Below are 12334 nucleotides of genomic sequence, written 5' to 3'. Positions count from 1 at the left end.
TGAATTCCAAGACAACCAGAAATTAATAGTCAAAAACAAAATTAAAAAAAATAATTTTAAAAGGTTGTAACCCCTAGTAAGGCAACTGTGCTCCAGTGCAAGACCACATACCCAAGAAAACCTGGGCAGCACAAACTGGTCTGAAAAGGCTTACAAAAAATAGAACAAAGTTGAGTGGGTAGGGAAGAGAGAGGCTCATGGAAGAGTTGAGGGAGAGTAATGTAAGAAACTCTCAAAGAACTAATTAAAGTTTTTTAAAAGAAAAAATTCTTAACACATAACACCTGTGACCTTAAAAACTGAAAAGAATTGGGATGTAGGAGATATGATTAAATGGTGGCATGCTTACCTAGCATGCATGAGGCCCTGAGTTCAAGCTCCAACACTGGGAAAAACAAATATTCCCACATCATCATCTTCCAAACAGGCTCTTCCTAATTCCTTTTAAAGCTGAACTTGGCCGCATGCCCCATCCCTGTTCCAAGCAATACATCTGCAGAAGTATCTTCCAAGTAGGGGACGGCATGGAGAGAATCTCCTACCAAAGGTTTCCAGAATCTCCTTGGCTATGTTCAGGCCCGACTTGGGAATAGACTACCTTACCCATTTTTCCAGGACTCACCGAGGGCCAGTATGGTGGCAGGATGAAGAGACATGACTCAGGCTCCAGCAGGCTGACCTGAGCTGAAGTCCTGCAGCAGACACAAGAGACAGGATGTGGGCACTGGAGCTCATCACGGGGTTTCTATTTGAGTTTCTTAAGAAGAGGAAGAAGTTTCACCTCTGAACTTTCCTCTTTTTCCTTTAGTCACTGACTTCATGAGAAAGTCTCAGGTTCTAAAGACTGTGTGAGGCCCCTAAACTCACGTGCAACTGAGCTCATTCCTCGACCTGTTTGTCTCTTTGTAAATATGAAAGAATAAGATTGTACATGTCAGTCCCCATTATAGAAAGTAATGGCCACCAATCTTTGGGCAAGACATTTCAACACCCAAAGCTCACATTTTCTCACGTTTAAAATGAGAGTCATAAAGTCTCCCCTAAATGTTTGATATTATGATCTTTGTGAAAATCTCAACCAGATAATTTACATGTGCCCTGCTATGGATAATGGTTTTGACTATTAAATAATATTGACTTTAAACCTCGAGGCTAGCCTGCTGGTATGGACAAAGTGGGTTTAAGACAGCCATGGCTACTCAGAGAGACCCTGCATCAAAAAGTAAAAAAAATTGATGTGTGTGTGTATGTGTGTGTGTGTGTGTGTGTGTGTGAGAGAGAGAGAGAGAGAGAGAGAGAGAGAGAGAGAGAGAGAGAGAAAGAGAGAGAGAGAGAAGCAGTCAAAGGACAACTTGCTGAAGTTCCTTTTCTTCTTCTACTATTAGATCCCAGGGTTGTCAGAATCAGTAGTAAGCATCTTCAACCACTGAATGAGATGATAGTTTTAAAGGATAACAAATATTGTCAGGGGTGTGCAGAAAATGGATCCTCTTCTTACTGTTAACAGAAATGTAGGCCTCAACTGTTCTGAAAAATGCTGCGTCCCAGAGAATGAATCAGAATCATTTTGGTAGCTTGGCATGGTGGTGCATGCTTTTAATCCCAGCACTTAGGAGCAGAGACAGGTGGCTCTCTATGAGTTCAAGGCCAGCCTGGTCTACAGAGAGAGTGTCAGGACAGCTAGGACTACACAGAGAAACCCTGACACACACACACAACAAATATAAAATAATCATGCCACTAGTGAAAAAAAAAAGTGGAAACCAGACTGAAGAAAGAGCTTCCTCTGTGGAAATAGCATGATGATTTCACAAGAAAAAAAAAAAGAAAGTAATTGCTCTCTGGTCTGTGCCTTTTCCCAGGACCCACTCTGTCAGCCCAGATCAGGGACAAGCAGGTAAGAGACACCCAGACCCCCATCTACTGTCCTGCCACATCCTGCCAGCAATAGTGGCCAGGTCTGCCAGGAGCCTTCTATGCTCCACTTCCTTTGGGAACCCCCCACCCCAGATCCCCAACCTATGCCATTTCCTGGGATCCACACTGATTTGCAGTCACATTATTTGAGACCAGCACAGATTGGGGAACAGCAGTTCCCTGCCCTGCATTATTCCTGGAGATCTGCCCTGATCTGAGGGACCGGAGACCAGCAGGGATCAGGGAGCAGCAGGAAAACCAGAGGACTGAGGCCATCTGGGACCATGAGCTCTACCTACAACTCCAGAGATTATTACCATCAGAGACCAGCAGACCTGCTAATAACAGAGTCAACCAAATGGCTAGAGGTTAGCGCAAGAACACCAGCCACAAAAACCTAGGTACATATAACTCCACCAAAACCCAGTTATCTTACCACATCAAGCCCTAAAGATCCTATCACAGCAGCAGTACAAAATAAAGATTCTAAACCTGAGGTTGTGAAAATTATTGAGGCCTCAAAAGAAGAAAATAAATCCCTTAAAAAAAACACAGGAAAATACAACTAATCAAGCAAGAGAAATAAATAACACTGCCCAGGACCTAAAAATGGAAATAGGAACAATAAAGAAAACACAATCTGAAGCAATCCTGGAGATGGAAAACCTAGGGAAGAGAACAGTGACTACAGACACAAGCATTAATAACAGAATACAAGAGATGGAAGAGAGAATCACAGGTGTAGAAGATACAATTGAAGAAATGGATACATCACTCAAAGAAAATGTTATGTAAAAAGTTCTTGACACAAAACATCCAAGAAATCTGGGACAATATGAAAAGACCATACCTAAGAATAAGAGGAATATCCTCTCACCTGGGAGACACCACTCCTAGGCATATATCCAAAAGAGGCTCAAGTACACAAAAAGGACATTTGCTCAACCATGTTTGTAGCAGCTTTATTTGTAATAGCCAGAAGCTGGAAACAGCCCAGAGGCCCCTCAACTGAAGAATGGATGGAGAAACTGTGGTACATCTATACAATGGAGTATTACTCAGCAATGAAAAATAAAGAAATCATGAAATTTGCAGGTAAATGGTGGGACCTGGAAAGGATCATCCTGAATGAGTTGTCCCAGAAGCAAAAAGACACACACGGCATATACTCACTCATATAAACATACAACATAGGATAAACCCACTAAAATTGGTACATCTAAACAAACTAAGCAAAAGAGAGGACCCTAACTAAAATGCTCAATCCCCATCCTGAAAGGCAAAGAGGATGGACATCAGAAGAAGAAGAAAACAGGAAACAAACTAGGAACCTGCCACAGAGGGCCTCTGAAAGCCTCTGCCCTGCAGACTATCAAAGCAGATGCTGAGCCTGATGGCCAACTGTCGGGCAGAGGGAATGGAACTCTCTGTAAGAAGTGGGAAATAGTAAGAGCTGGAGAGGACAGGAACTCCACAAGGAGAGCAACAGAACAAGAAAATTTGAACACAGGGAACTTCCCAGAGACTCATACTCCAACCAAGGACTTTTCATGGAGATAACCTAGAACCCCTGCACAGATGTAGCCCATGGCATTTCAGTGTCCAAGTGGGTTACATAGTAATGGAAAGAGGGACTACCTCTGACATAATCTGATTGGCCTGCTCTTTGATCACCTTCCCCTGAAGGGGGAACAGCCTTACCAGGCCACAGAAGAGGACAATGCGGCCACTTTTGATGAGAACTGATAGACTAAGATCAGAAAGAAGGAGAGGAGAACCTCCCCTTTCAGTGGACTTGGGGAGGGGCATGCATGCAGAAAGGGGAGGGAGGGTGGGATTGGGAGGGGAGGAGGGAGGGGCTTATGGGGGGATACCAAATGAATAAAGTGTAATTAATAAAAAAAAAAGAATAAGAGAATAGAAGAAACAGAAGATTCCTGTCTCCAAGGCCTTCCTCCATCAAAGCTTACATGTTAAAACCTAATCACTTGGAGGCTGGAAAGATGTTCAGTGTTTAGCTGTGCTTGTTCCTTTTGCAGGGGACCCATGTTGGGCAAACCACACTGGCATGCAACCATACTCTGAAGGATTCAACATCCTCTGTTGACCTCCTCAGGCATCTACACACATACACACATGCTACACACATGCATGGTATAAACACTCTTCCTCTCTCTCTCTCTCTCTCTCTCTCTCTCTCTCTCTCACACACACACACACACACACACAATTTTTTAAAAGAAATATTTTGAATTCTACTAAAACCACTATAACACAGATATTAAAAGAAGGAGAGTCTATATTGTATTCTCCCACAGGTAGCATCAGTTGGGACTTCCGACCTCCCAAACTGTAAGTTGATAAATTTGCCTTATGCTAAACCACTGCATTCATAACAATTCACTCAAGATTTTGTGGGAATGAAGCCATCAGCTGAAGAATGACATTCAAGCATAACTCTATTCACATTTTATCAAGAAGCAGACACAAGAGAGAAGATGTAAGCACTTTGTTGGATGCTTCTCTTGTTGCTGTGATAACATGCCTCAGCAAACAAACCATGGTAAAGACATGATTTTAGGGAGGTGGGGCAAGATGGCGGCACTGGGACGACTCTCATTCTGACCAGCAGCACAGCAGGATCGGCACAGTGACCAGCAATCAGAACTCTCGGCCATAAAACACCAGTGATTGTGTTTCCCAGGTGAGAGGATACCCCACAGTGGGGGATTCAATCAGCTTTAACTCACCCAGCTAAACCTCGGAAGAGATCCCGGTTCCGCCAGGTGCTTGGTCGCCAGCACAGAGCCACATGCCAGCATGCTCTGGTCACGGTCCCAGACTGAACTGTGGGCCCACAACATCACAGACTAGAATTTCCAGTCGAGAGATAACCCCACGGTGCAGGAAAAATTCCTGACACAGACCATCCAAGAAATCCAAGAAACATGAAAATATGAAACCTAAAAATAATAGGAATAGAAGAAAAAGAAGATTCCCTCCTCCAAGGCACAGAAAATATTTTCTACGTAATCACAGAAGAAAATTTCCCCAACTTAAAAGAGAGGCCTACAGAACACTTAACAAATTAGACCAGAAAAGAAAATCCTCCTGCCACACAATAATATAGGATAAACCTGCTAAAATCTGTACACCTAAAGAAACTAATCAAGAGGGAGGACTCTTGCTAAAATGCTCAATTCCTATCCAGAAAGGCAAAGAAGATGGACATCAGAAGAAGGAGAAAAGAGGGAATAAGTCAGGAGCCTGACACAGAGGACCTCTGAAAGGGTCTGTCCTGCAGACTATCAATGCAGATGTTGAGACTTATGGGCAACCTTTGGGCAGAGTGCAGGGAATCTTCGGAAAGAAGTGGGAAAAAGTAAGATCTGGAGAGGATAGGAACTCCACAAGGAGAGCAACAGAACCAAAAATTCTGAGCACAGGGGTCTTTCCTGAGACTGATACTTGGACCAAGGACTATGCATGGAGATAATCTAAGACCCCTGCACAGATGTAGCCCATGGCAGTTCAGTATCCAAGTGGGTTTCATTGTAATAGGAGCAGGGACTGTCTCTGACACGAACTGATTGGCCTGATCTTTAATTTCCTCCCCCTGAGGGGGAAGCAGCATTACCAGGCCACAGAAGAAGACAATGCAGCCACTCCTGATGAGACCTAATTGACTAGGATCAGAAGGAAGGAAAGAAGTCCTCCCCTATCAGTGGACTTGGGGAGGGGCATGCAGGCAGAGGGTAGAGGAAGGGAGGGATTGGGATGGGAAGAGGGAGGGAACCCCAAGGGGGATACAAAGTGAGTAAAGTGTAATTAATAAAGAAAAAAATTAAAAATAAATAAAATAAAAAAAAAGAAAACACACACACACACACAAAGACGTGATTTTAGCTCACAGTTCAAAATACAGTCCATTATGGTGAACAAGTGGCAGTGGTAAGAGCTTGAAGTACCTGGTTACATTGCATCTACAGAATGTAATGAATGCGTGTGGCTCTCAGCTCACTTTCTGTTTGCACGCCCAGAATCCCATCTAGAGAAAGGACCCACAGTGGCTGGGTCTTCCCACCTTGATGAACAAAGGTAATTCCCAGAGGACCCTCTCCTGTGTGATGGCAGATTCTCTTCAGGAGAGAACATTAAGCATCACAGCCTCCATGTGACCACTCAGCACCTTGAAAGGGGCTACATATATGTCTTTGTTATGCGGTCATTTTTGCTGCATGATGCGTTTATATTGTGGGAACAAATAAAGTCCTGTACTTTTCCTGTTCACACTGTAGCATGAGTTGTGGCTTAGAGAGTGACTGGCTAGTCTATCATGACAGGTTGTACTTGTAAGCACATTGGAATCTCATCTGCAGCCAACATGAGTTGTGGCTAAACTGAGGGTGCTCACATATGATTCAGAATGAAGAGGAATCACCAGGAAAATCTAATTCACTTTCTGACTGCTCCTGAAGTTTGAACTCTTAGGGAAGCATAGGCCTAGGGTGGAGCTACTGATCTCTTCTCTGTTCACAGAGGAAGAGCTTGTGGCTGGGGAGCTGTAAGGGGCACACATCTGTCCCAGCACTGCCAACACCAATAAGGTGCCTTCTGCAAAAGGTAACGTTGATTATGTGGTCATTAGTGTCTCGGTATTGAATGTTACTGAGGACTTAAATATGTGCTATGGGACCCTTCTCCTAAACTAGGGGGCTCACAGATCCATGATCTCCCTGTACTCCATGGACATATGCTTGTTCTGATTTTGCACACTCAGTTCAAACCATAGATTTCCTGGAAATGACCAGCATGCCTTCTGAGATTTTACTTTCAGTACCAGCTCCAGAAAAACCCCAGTCATACTAGTTCTTCCTTTTAACCAGCCACAGTGGGAACTCCATGTTAAGACAGGAAAACAGATTCTCAGTGTTAGGAGAAGGATTTTTCTCTGTCAGTCTTAAAGAACAATAGGATGTTGTCCAAGTGGATCAAAGACCTCAACATAAAAACAGATATACTAAATCGGCTAGAAAAAAAAAGTGGGGAAGACGTTGGAACTCATTGGCACAGGAGACAACTTCCTGAACAGAATACCAACAGCACAGGCTGTTAGAGCAACAATTGATAAATGGGACCTTATGAAACTGAAAAGACACTGTCACAGAACAAAACGACAGCCTACAGACTGGGAAAGGATCTTCACCAAAGGATCTTCATCTGTATCTGACAGAGGGCTGATATCCAGAATATATAAAGAACTAAAGAAATTAAAAAGTAATAAACCAAGCAATCCAATTAAAAATGGGGTATGGAGCTAAACAGAGATTTCTCTGTAGAGGAATATAGAATGGCAGAGAAACACCTAAAGAGATGCTCGATGTCCTTAGCCATCAGAGAAATGCAAATAAAAAACGACCCTGAGATTTCACCTTACATCTGTCAGAATGGCAAAGGCTACTCCTTCTTCTCCTCTCCTTCCTTCTACTCCCTCCTCTCCCCCTGCTTTCTTCTTCTCCTTGAACTCTGAACCAGGATGTCCCACCCTATCCTCTCTATTGCTCAACATTGTGGCTGATTGTTTTAATTGACAAATTGGAGAACAAGTGGTGGCACGTTTATACAAACTTGAGACAGCTGATGTTTAGAATAAGTATCACAATGCAATGTCCGGATTGAAACCAGATAGTGGGGGAGAGAAATCAGCATTTGAATGAACAAGGGTAAGGTGTGTACATTCCAAAAGAACATTATACCAACAATCCACCATTATAGAACCAGAATAGTTTTGCTGATGCTTAAAATATCTGTGACTCATTCAATTCTCTCCCTCTGTTTCTGTTTCTCCGTCTCTGTCTTTCTTTCTCATATGTGTGTACGTGTATGTGTGTGTGTGTAAGGATAGAATTTGTGTTAGTTATTATTCTCACTGACAAAATACCTGACAAAAGCAATTTAAAGAAGAAAGAGTTTATTTTCGTCACAGTTCAAGGGTACAGTCCATCATGGCAGAAAACTCAGAGCGTCAGGAACACGAGGCAGCTGCTCTCATGTCTGCAGGTCAAGTGTGTAGAGAAGTGAGTGTTAGTGCTCAGCTGTGCTCTCCTTTACTTCAGTCTAGGGGACTACAGGAAGCAACATTCAAGGAGGGTCTTGTCTGCTCTGCTAAACCTTTTCTGGCAGTGGCTCTCAACTCTCCTAATGCTGCGGCCCTTTAATACAGTGCCTCATGTTGTGTTGACCCCCAATATAAGATTATCTTTGATGCTACTTCTTAACTGCAATTTTGGTACTATTATGAGTTGTAATGTAAATTCTGAGATGCAAGATATCTCATACGCAATCTTGTGAAAGGGTCATTAGACTGAGAATGGGCTCTCCACTGACAGTTGGGAAATCATTCCCTTGTAAATACACCCAGGAATGTGATTCCATGGTGTTACCAAATCTCACCGAGTTGACAATGAAAATTAACTATCCCAGAACCCAAGGCTTCACGCATGCTAAGCAAGCACTCTGCTTCTGGGCTACAGCTCCAACTACTTGCTGCCTCAGTGAGTTTTGTCTTCTTCGAAACATCTTGCAGTTGAGATCAGACCATCCCTGCTTTTTTTGGGATGAGCCTCTTTCACTTAGTGATGCACATTTTTTTCCAAGTGCATGAGCAAGATTTTTGTGTGAACATGGTTTTTCATTTCCTTTGAGAAGCTAGCAAGGATCAAGATTGCTGGGCATATAAAAATGTACTCCTAAAACTCAGAACTAGACTCAGCTGCTGCCCCACACTCATGCCTGTTAAAAATCATAAAGAAGAAGCAGGGGCAACCAATATTCTCTGTGAGAATTTATTAGGAGGGTATGGAGGAAGGGGGTAGCAGGACCTGGTGGGGAGAGAGAAAGAAAAGGGAAGGGGAAGGGAGCACCCCGAGAGAGAGAAAAAGAGAAAGAGAGAGAAAATAAGAGAGGGAGAAAGAGAGGGAAAAAATAAGAGTGTAAGAGAGAGACCACTGACCCAGTGAGGCAGGAAGGGGGGGCGAGGCCGAGGGGCTCTTGCTTCTGGCGCCAAGCGCCCATCCGTGCCCGCGTGCAGTGCCAGGTGGGGAGTTTGACTGGGGTGGAACACCTGTCAAATGGTAAGGCAGGTGTCCTAAGGCGAGCTCAGGGAGGACAGAAACCTCCCGTGGAGCAGAAGGGAAAAATTCACTTGATCTTAACTTTTAGTATAAGCATACACATTATGGAGGCTTACAATCTTGAGCTTAGGACCATGATAGTATGTGGTATATTGGAATGTTTTTGTATCAGAGTTAGATTAATAAATTAGAGCCCTATTAATAAAGGTCAAAACTCTGGACAGTCAATACAACAGTAGCATAACAACAGGAAGAAATATTAAGCCTTTTTACCAATTTAAGATACCTTAAATCACCTTATACCTTATAACCTTTATAATTTGCATTTATCAACCTTAAAACATTTTTAGACCCTCAAACATTTATAAGTTGCATTACCAACCTTAAGACACATTTTTTTAGACTCTCAAACATGTATAACTTGTATTTATTAACCTTAAGATGTCTCCCAAATATGTTTTTTGAGAGGGACTTTTGTATTTAGTTATTTACCATGAGACATAGTTGAAACTGCTATGAACATTTATTATCCTTTAGCTAAGGTGATGGTAAAAGGTTTTATTTAGGCCTGTTTCTTGAGTCTGGACTGTGTCTAGGCCTGAAAATAGCAGCTCTAGGACTTAGGCTTAAGGCCTGGTCTCCTGCATATAAAGAGAACTGGGAAGGCACCTGAAGTCTCCCAACACAGAAGTTGGCAATATGTCCATGGGACCTCATTCTGAGGTCAAAAACAGACCTGTGCGAGAGCTGTGGAGGTTGCTAAGTCAAGGAGCCACCTGTCCTCCGCCAGGCCAACAAGCTAGAAGGCTGGAAGTGTCTGTGCTCTTGTGCTGGTTGAACCTCCATGGCTGGGCACAGAGGACAAGCCTGATTGGGAGCATTTTGACTTCCAGAGGACAGTTTGCCAGCAACCAGCTTTGGCGTGTCAGCAGCAGGATCAGCATCCATTTTGGCTGCATTTCAAAATGTCACCTGGCAAAATGGACTTTTTGGCTATGCAAACTTCTTGCGGGAATGCCAGCAGTCTCAGGGCAGCTAGGTCTAGAGCCCTTTCGGGACTGCTCACTCTTTTTACCAACTCCTATATGGTGACTCAATGACCATCCTCAGCTGTTTATTAAAAATTGCAGTGAGACCATGTTTGCATCTGCAGGACTATAAATCTGTATGAAATGACTATTAACCTGCATTTGTTAACCAGTAAATATCAACCAGGACTTTAGGTTTTGTCCTTGGTAAGTTAGAATCTTAAAAGTCATGAATATAATTTATTAGAGTGAGAGCACAAGATTTTTTGTATGATTTAATATATAAGTTTATAGCTTATAATAGTCTAAGGCTATACTACAGATTAATATTATCATTTTAAGAGAGCAAGACCAAGCTTATATTAACCTTTTGATAGCAGAGATACTGTAAATTGACCCAGTTTTAATATAAATATTTTTTTGAAAAATAATAGATCTTAATTCAGAATATTGGTAAACAACTTGTACATAATAATGAACCCTTGAACTATAAGTTTAAAATCAACAATTTAGCAGAACCATATAAACCAAATTTAAAATTAACCCAGTATATTTTAACCTGTTGATAGTAGAGATGTAGCAAATTAACCCAGTTTTAACATAAATAAATACCTGTAAAATTAATAGATCTTAATTTAGAATATTGATAAACAATTTGTATGTAATATGAACCCCTGAGCAGAACAGTATAAAGTAATTTTAAAATTATAATTGAGCAACACATAATAGGAGACAGTAACAGTCTTATATTTTAAACCAACTTAATTTGAATAGATATTTTTAACTTTGAAATATTATTATTATATAAAACTTATTTTAAAGCAGGGTTGAATCATAAGATAGTAAAATTTACCTTTGAATTTTTATAAGAATCCATACCAATTTGAAATGAGTCTGGTTGCAGTGGCATAGTCTAAAAGATAAGATAAACAGTTAATTATGATTAAGACTTATAAATGCAAACCCAATGAGAAAATTATAAAAATTATATAAAGCATTAGTTAAGGGATTTAAAGCATTTTAAAATATAAGAGTAGAGTGTATAGAAATCAGGAAGAGAGAGCTTGGAAATAGAAGAAAGCATGGAAAAGTTGCTTGGGAAAGGGGCGGGGGAGGGAAGGGTGCCTCGCAGGGCGCGCAGGAGGCAGGGCCTCTTTGCCCAAACCTAAGATGGCAGCGACGCCACGTGAAAGCCTATGGTGAAGGTCCATTTCCTCCCAAAACCAAGATGGCGGCAGCTGGGCATCCCTCAGGAAATTTAAAAGTTCTGCAGCTGTGCTGGTTTTTTTTTTTTTTTTTTTTTTTTTAGAAATTCCTTACCAAGTTTTCAAAAGTTGATTTTTGCTTTGTGTCTCTGAGACTCGGAGTGCTGGCTGGGGTGGGGTCTTGCTGTCGGTCGCCGCTGTGGCAGGACCAGCACGAGGCAGTGGCAGCGACAGCGGCATCGGCATGAGGTGGTGGGACTGGGGCACAGGAAGGGGAGCAGTGAAGTTTTTTGTTATAGTGCAAAACCTGCACTCCCGGTGCAGGGTCTCTGTACCGCTCCCTCCCCAAAGAGACTCACAGACCGCAGTTTGATGCAAAAGCAAGAGGCAGTTTATTCCGATCGTGATGGGGGTCGTCCCTTCAAAGCAAGAGACGACCCCGAGCATACAAAGCACAGAGTTTTTATACCTAAAAAATCAGGCCTTTACATTGACTAGTCAGCAGAAAAGATAGCAGTTATGCAGCTGGCAGCTTACAGCTCCAAGGACAGTCCTCCCAGTCCCGGGTCCCTTATCTTAAAACAAGCTCATCCAGTCTTTTGAGGAGGGTCATCTGGTCTGGCCCCTGCTCAAGATTTAGTAGCCCTTAATTGCCTGACTTGTTCTTTTTTCTTAGCTGGCCCTTATTTAAGGTCCAGTTGTTTTTCTTTCTAATTTGGGATGGTCCCATTTCTCAATAGAACAGAGAAAATCACAGCGGTGGCGGCGGCACCCCGTGCATAGGAGGGAGAGGAGAGCAGTGTAGTTTTTTTTGTTATAAAACAGAGAAAATTGCTCCACGACCACGGACCCAGGGGGTCCGCACACTGGAGCAAGCTGATGCTTTATGCTGGGGCTCGGTGTTTGGAGATAGAGCAGAGAAAATCATTTGTAACCATCGTGTCCCGGCCCAACGCACCAATGTTAAAAATCATAAAGAAGAAGCATGAGGCAACCGATATTCTCTGCGAGAGATTTATTAGGAGGGTATGGAGGAAGGGGGTAGCAGGAC

The 12334-nt window shown here is 42.5% G+C and overlaps 1 protein-coding gene across 8 annotated transcripts in view; it reads right to left on the bottom strand.

Moving 5' to 3' along the window:
- The window catches only part of Lair1 (leukocyte associated immunoglobulin like receptor 1), a 36921-nt gene extending 25863 nt beyond the window's left edge, over window positions 1–11058 (bottom strand). The window contains exons 1-2 of one of the 8 annotated variants that reach the window (XM_060367180.1): window positions 10932–11058; window positions 623–692 (exon numbers count right to left, since the gene is read on the bottom strand). In XM_060367180.1, the coding sequence (XP_060223163.1) occupies window positions 623–656 (34 nt within the window). In that variant the 5' untranslated portion in view covers window positions 657–692; window positions 10932–11058. Of the gene's footprint in view, window positions 1–349; window positions 567–603; window positions 750–10931 lie in introns of those variants that run through there. The other 7 variants (XM_060367176.1, XM_060367179.1, XM_060367175.1 and 4 more) reach the window with 7 other exon arrangements.
- Between the last annotated feature and the right edge of the window lie 1276 nt (window positions 11059–12334).

The sequence above is a fragment of the Meriones unguiculatus genome, chromosome 14, assembly GCF_030254825.1.
Source record: "Meriones unguiculatus strain TT.TT164.6M chromosome 14, Bangor_MerUng_6.1, whole genome shotgun sequence".
NCBI lineage: Eukaryota > Metazoa > Chordata > Mammalia > Rodentia > Muridae > Meriones > Meriones unguiculatus.
The sequence above is the reverse complement of the archived record's forward strand: the minus strand, read 5'-3'. Positions and strand labels throughout refer to the sequence as shown.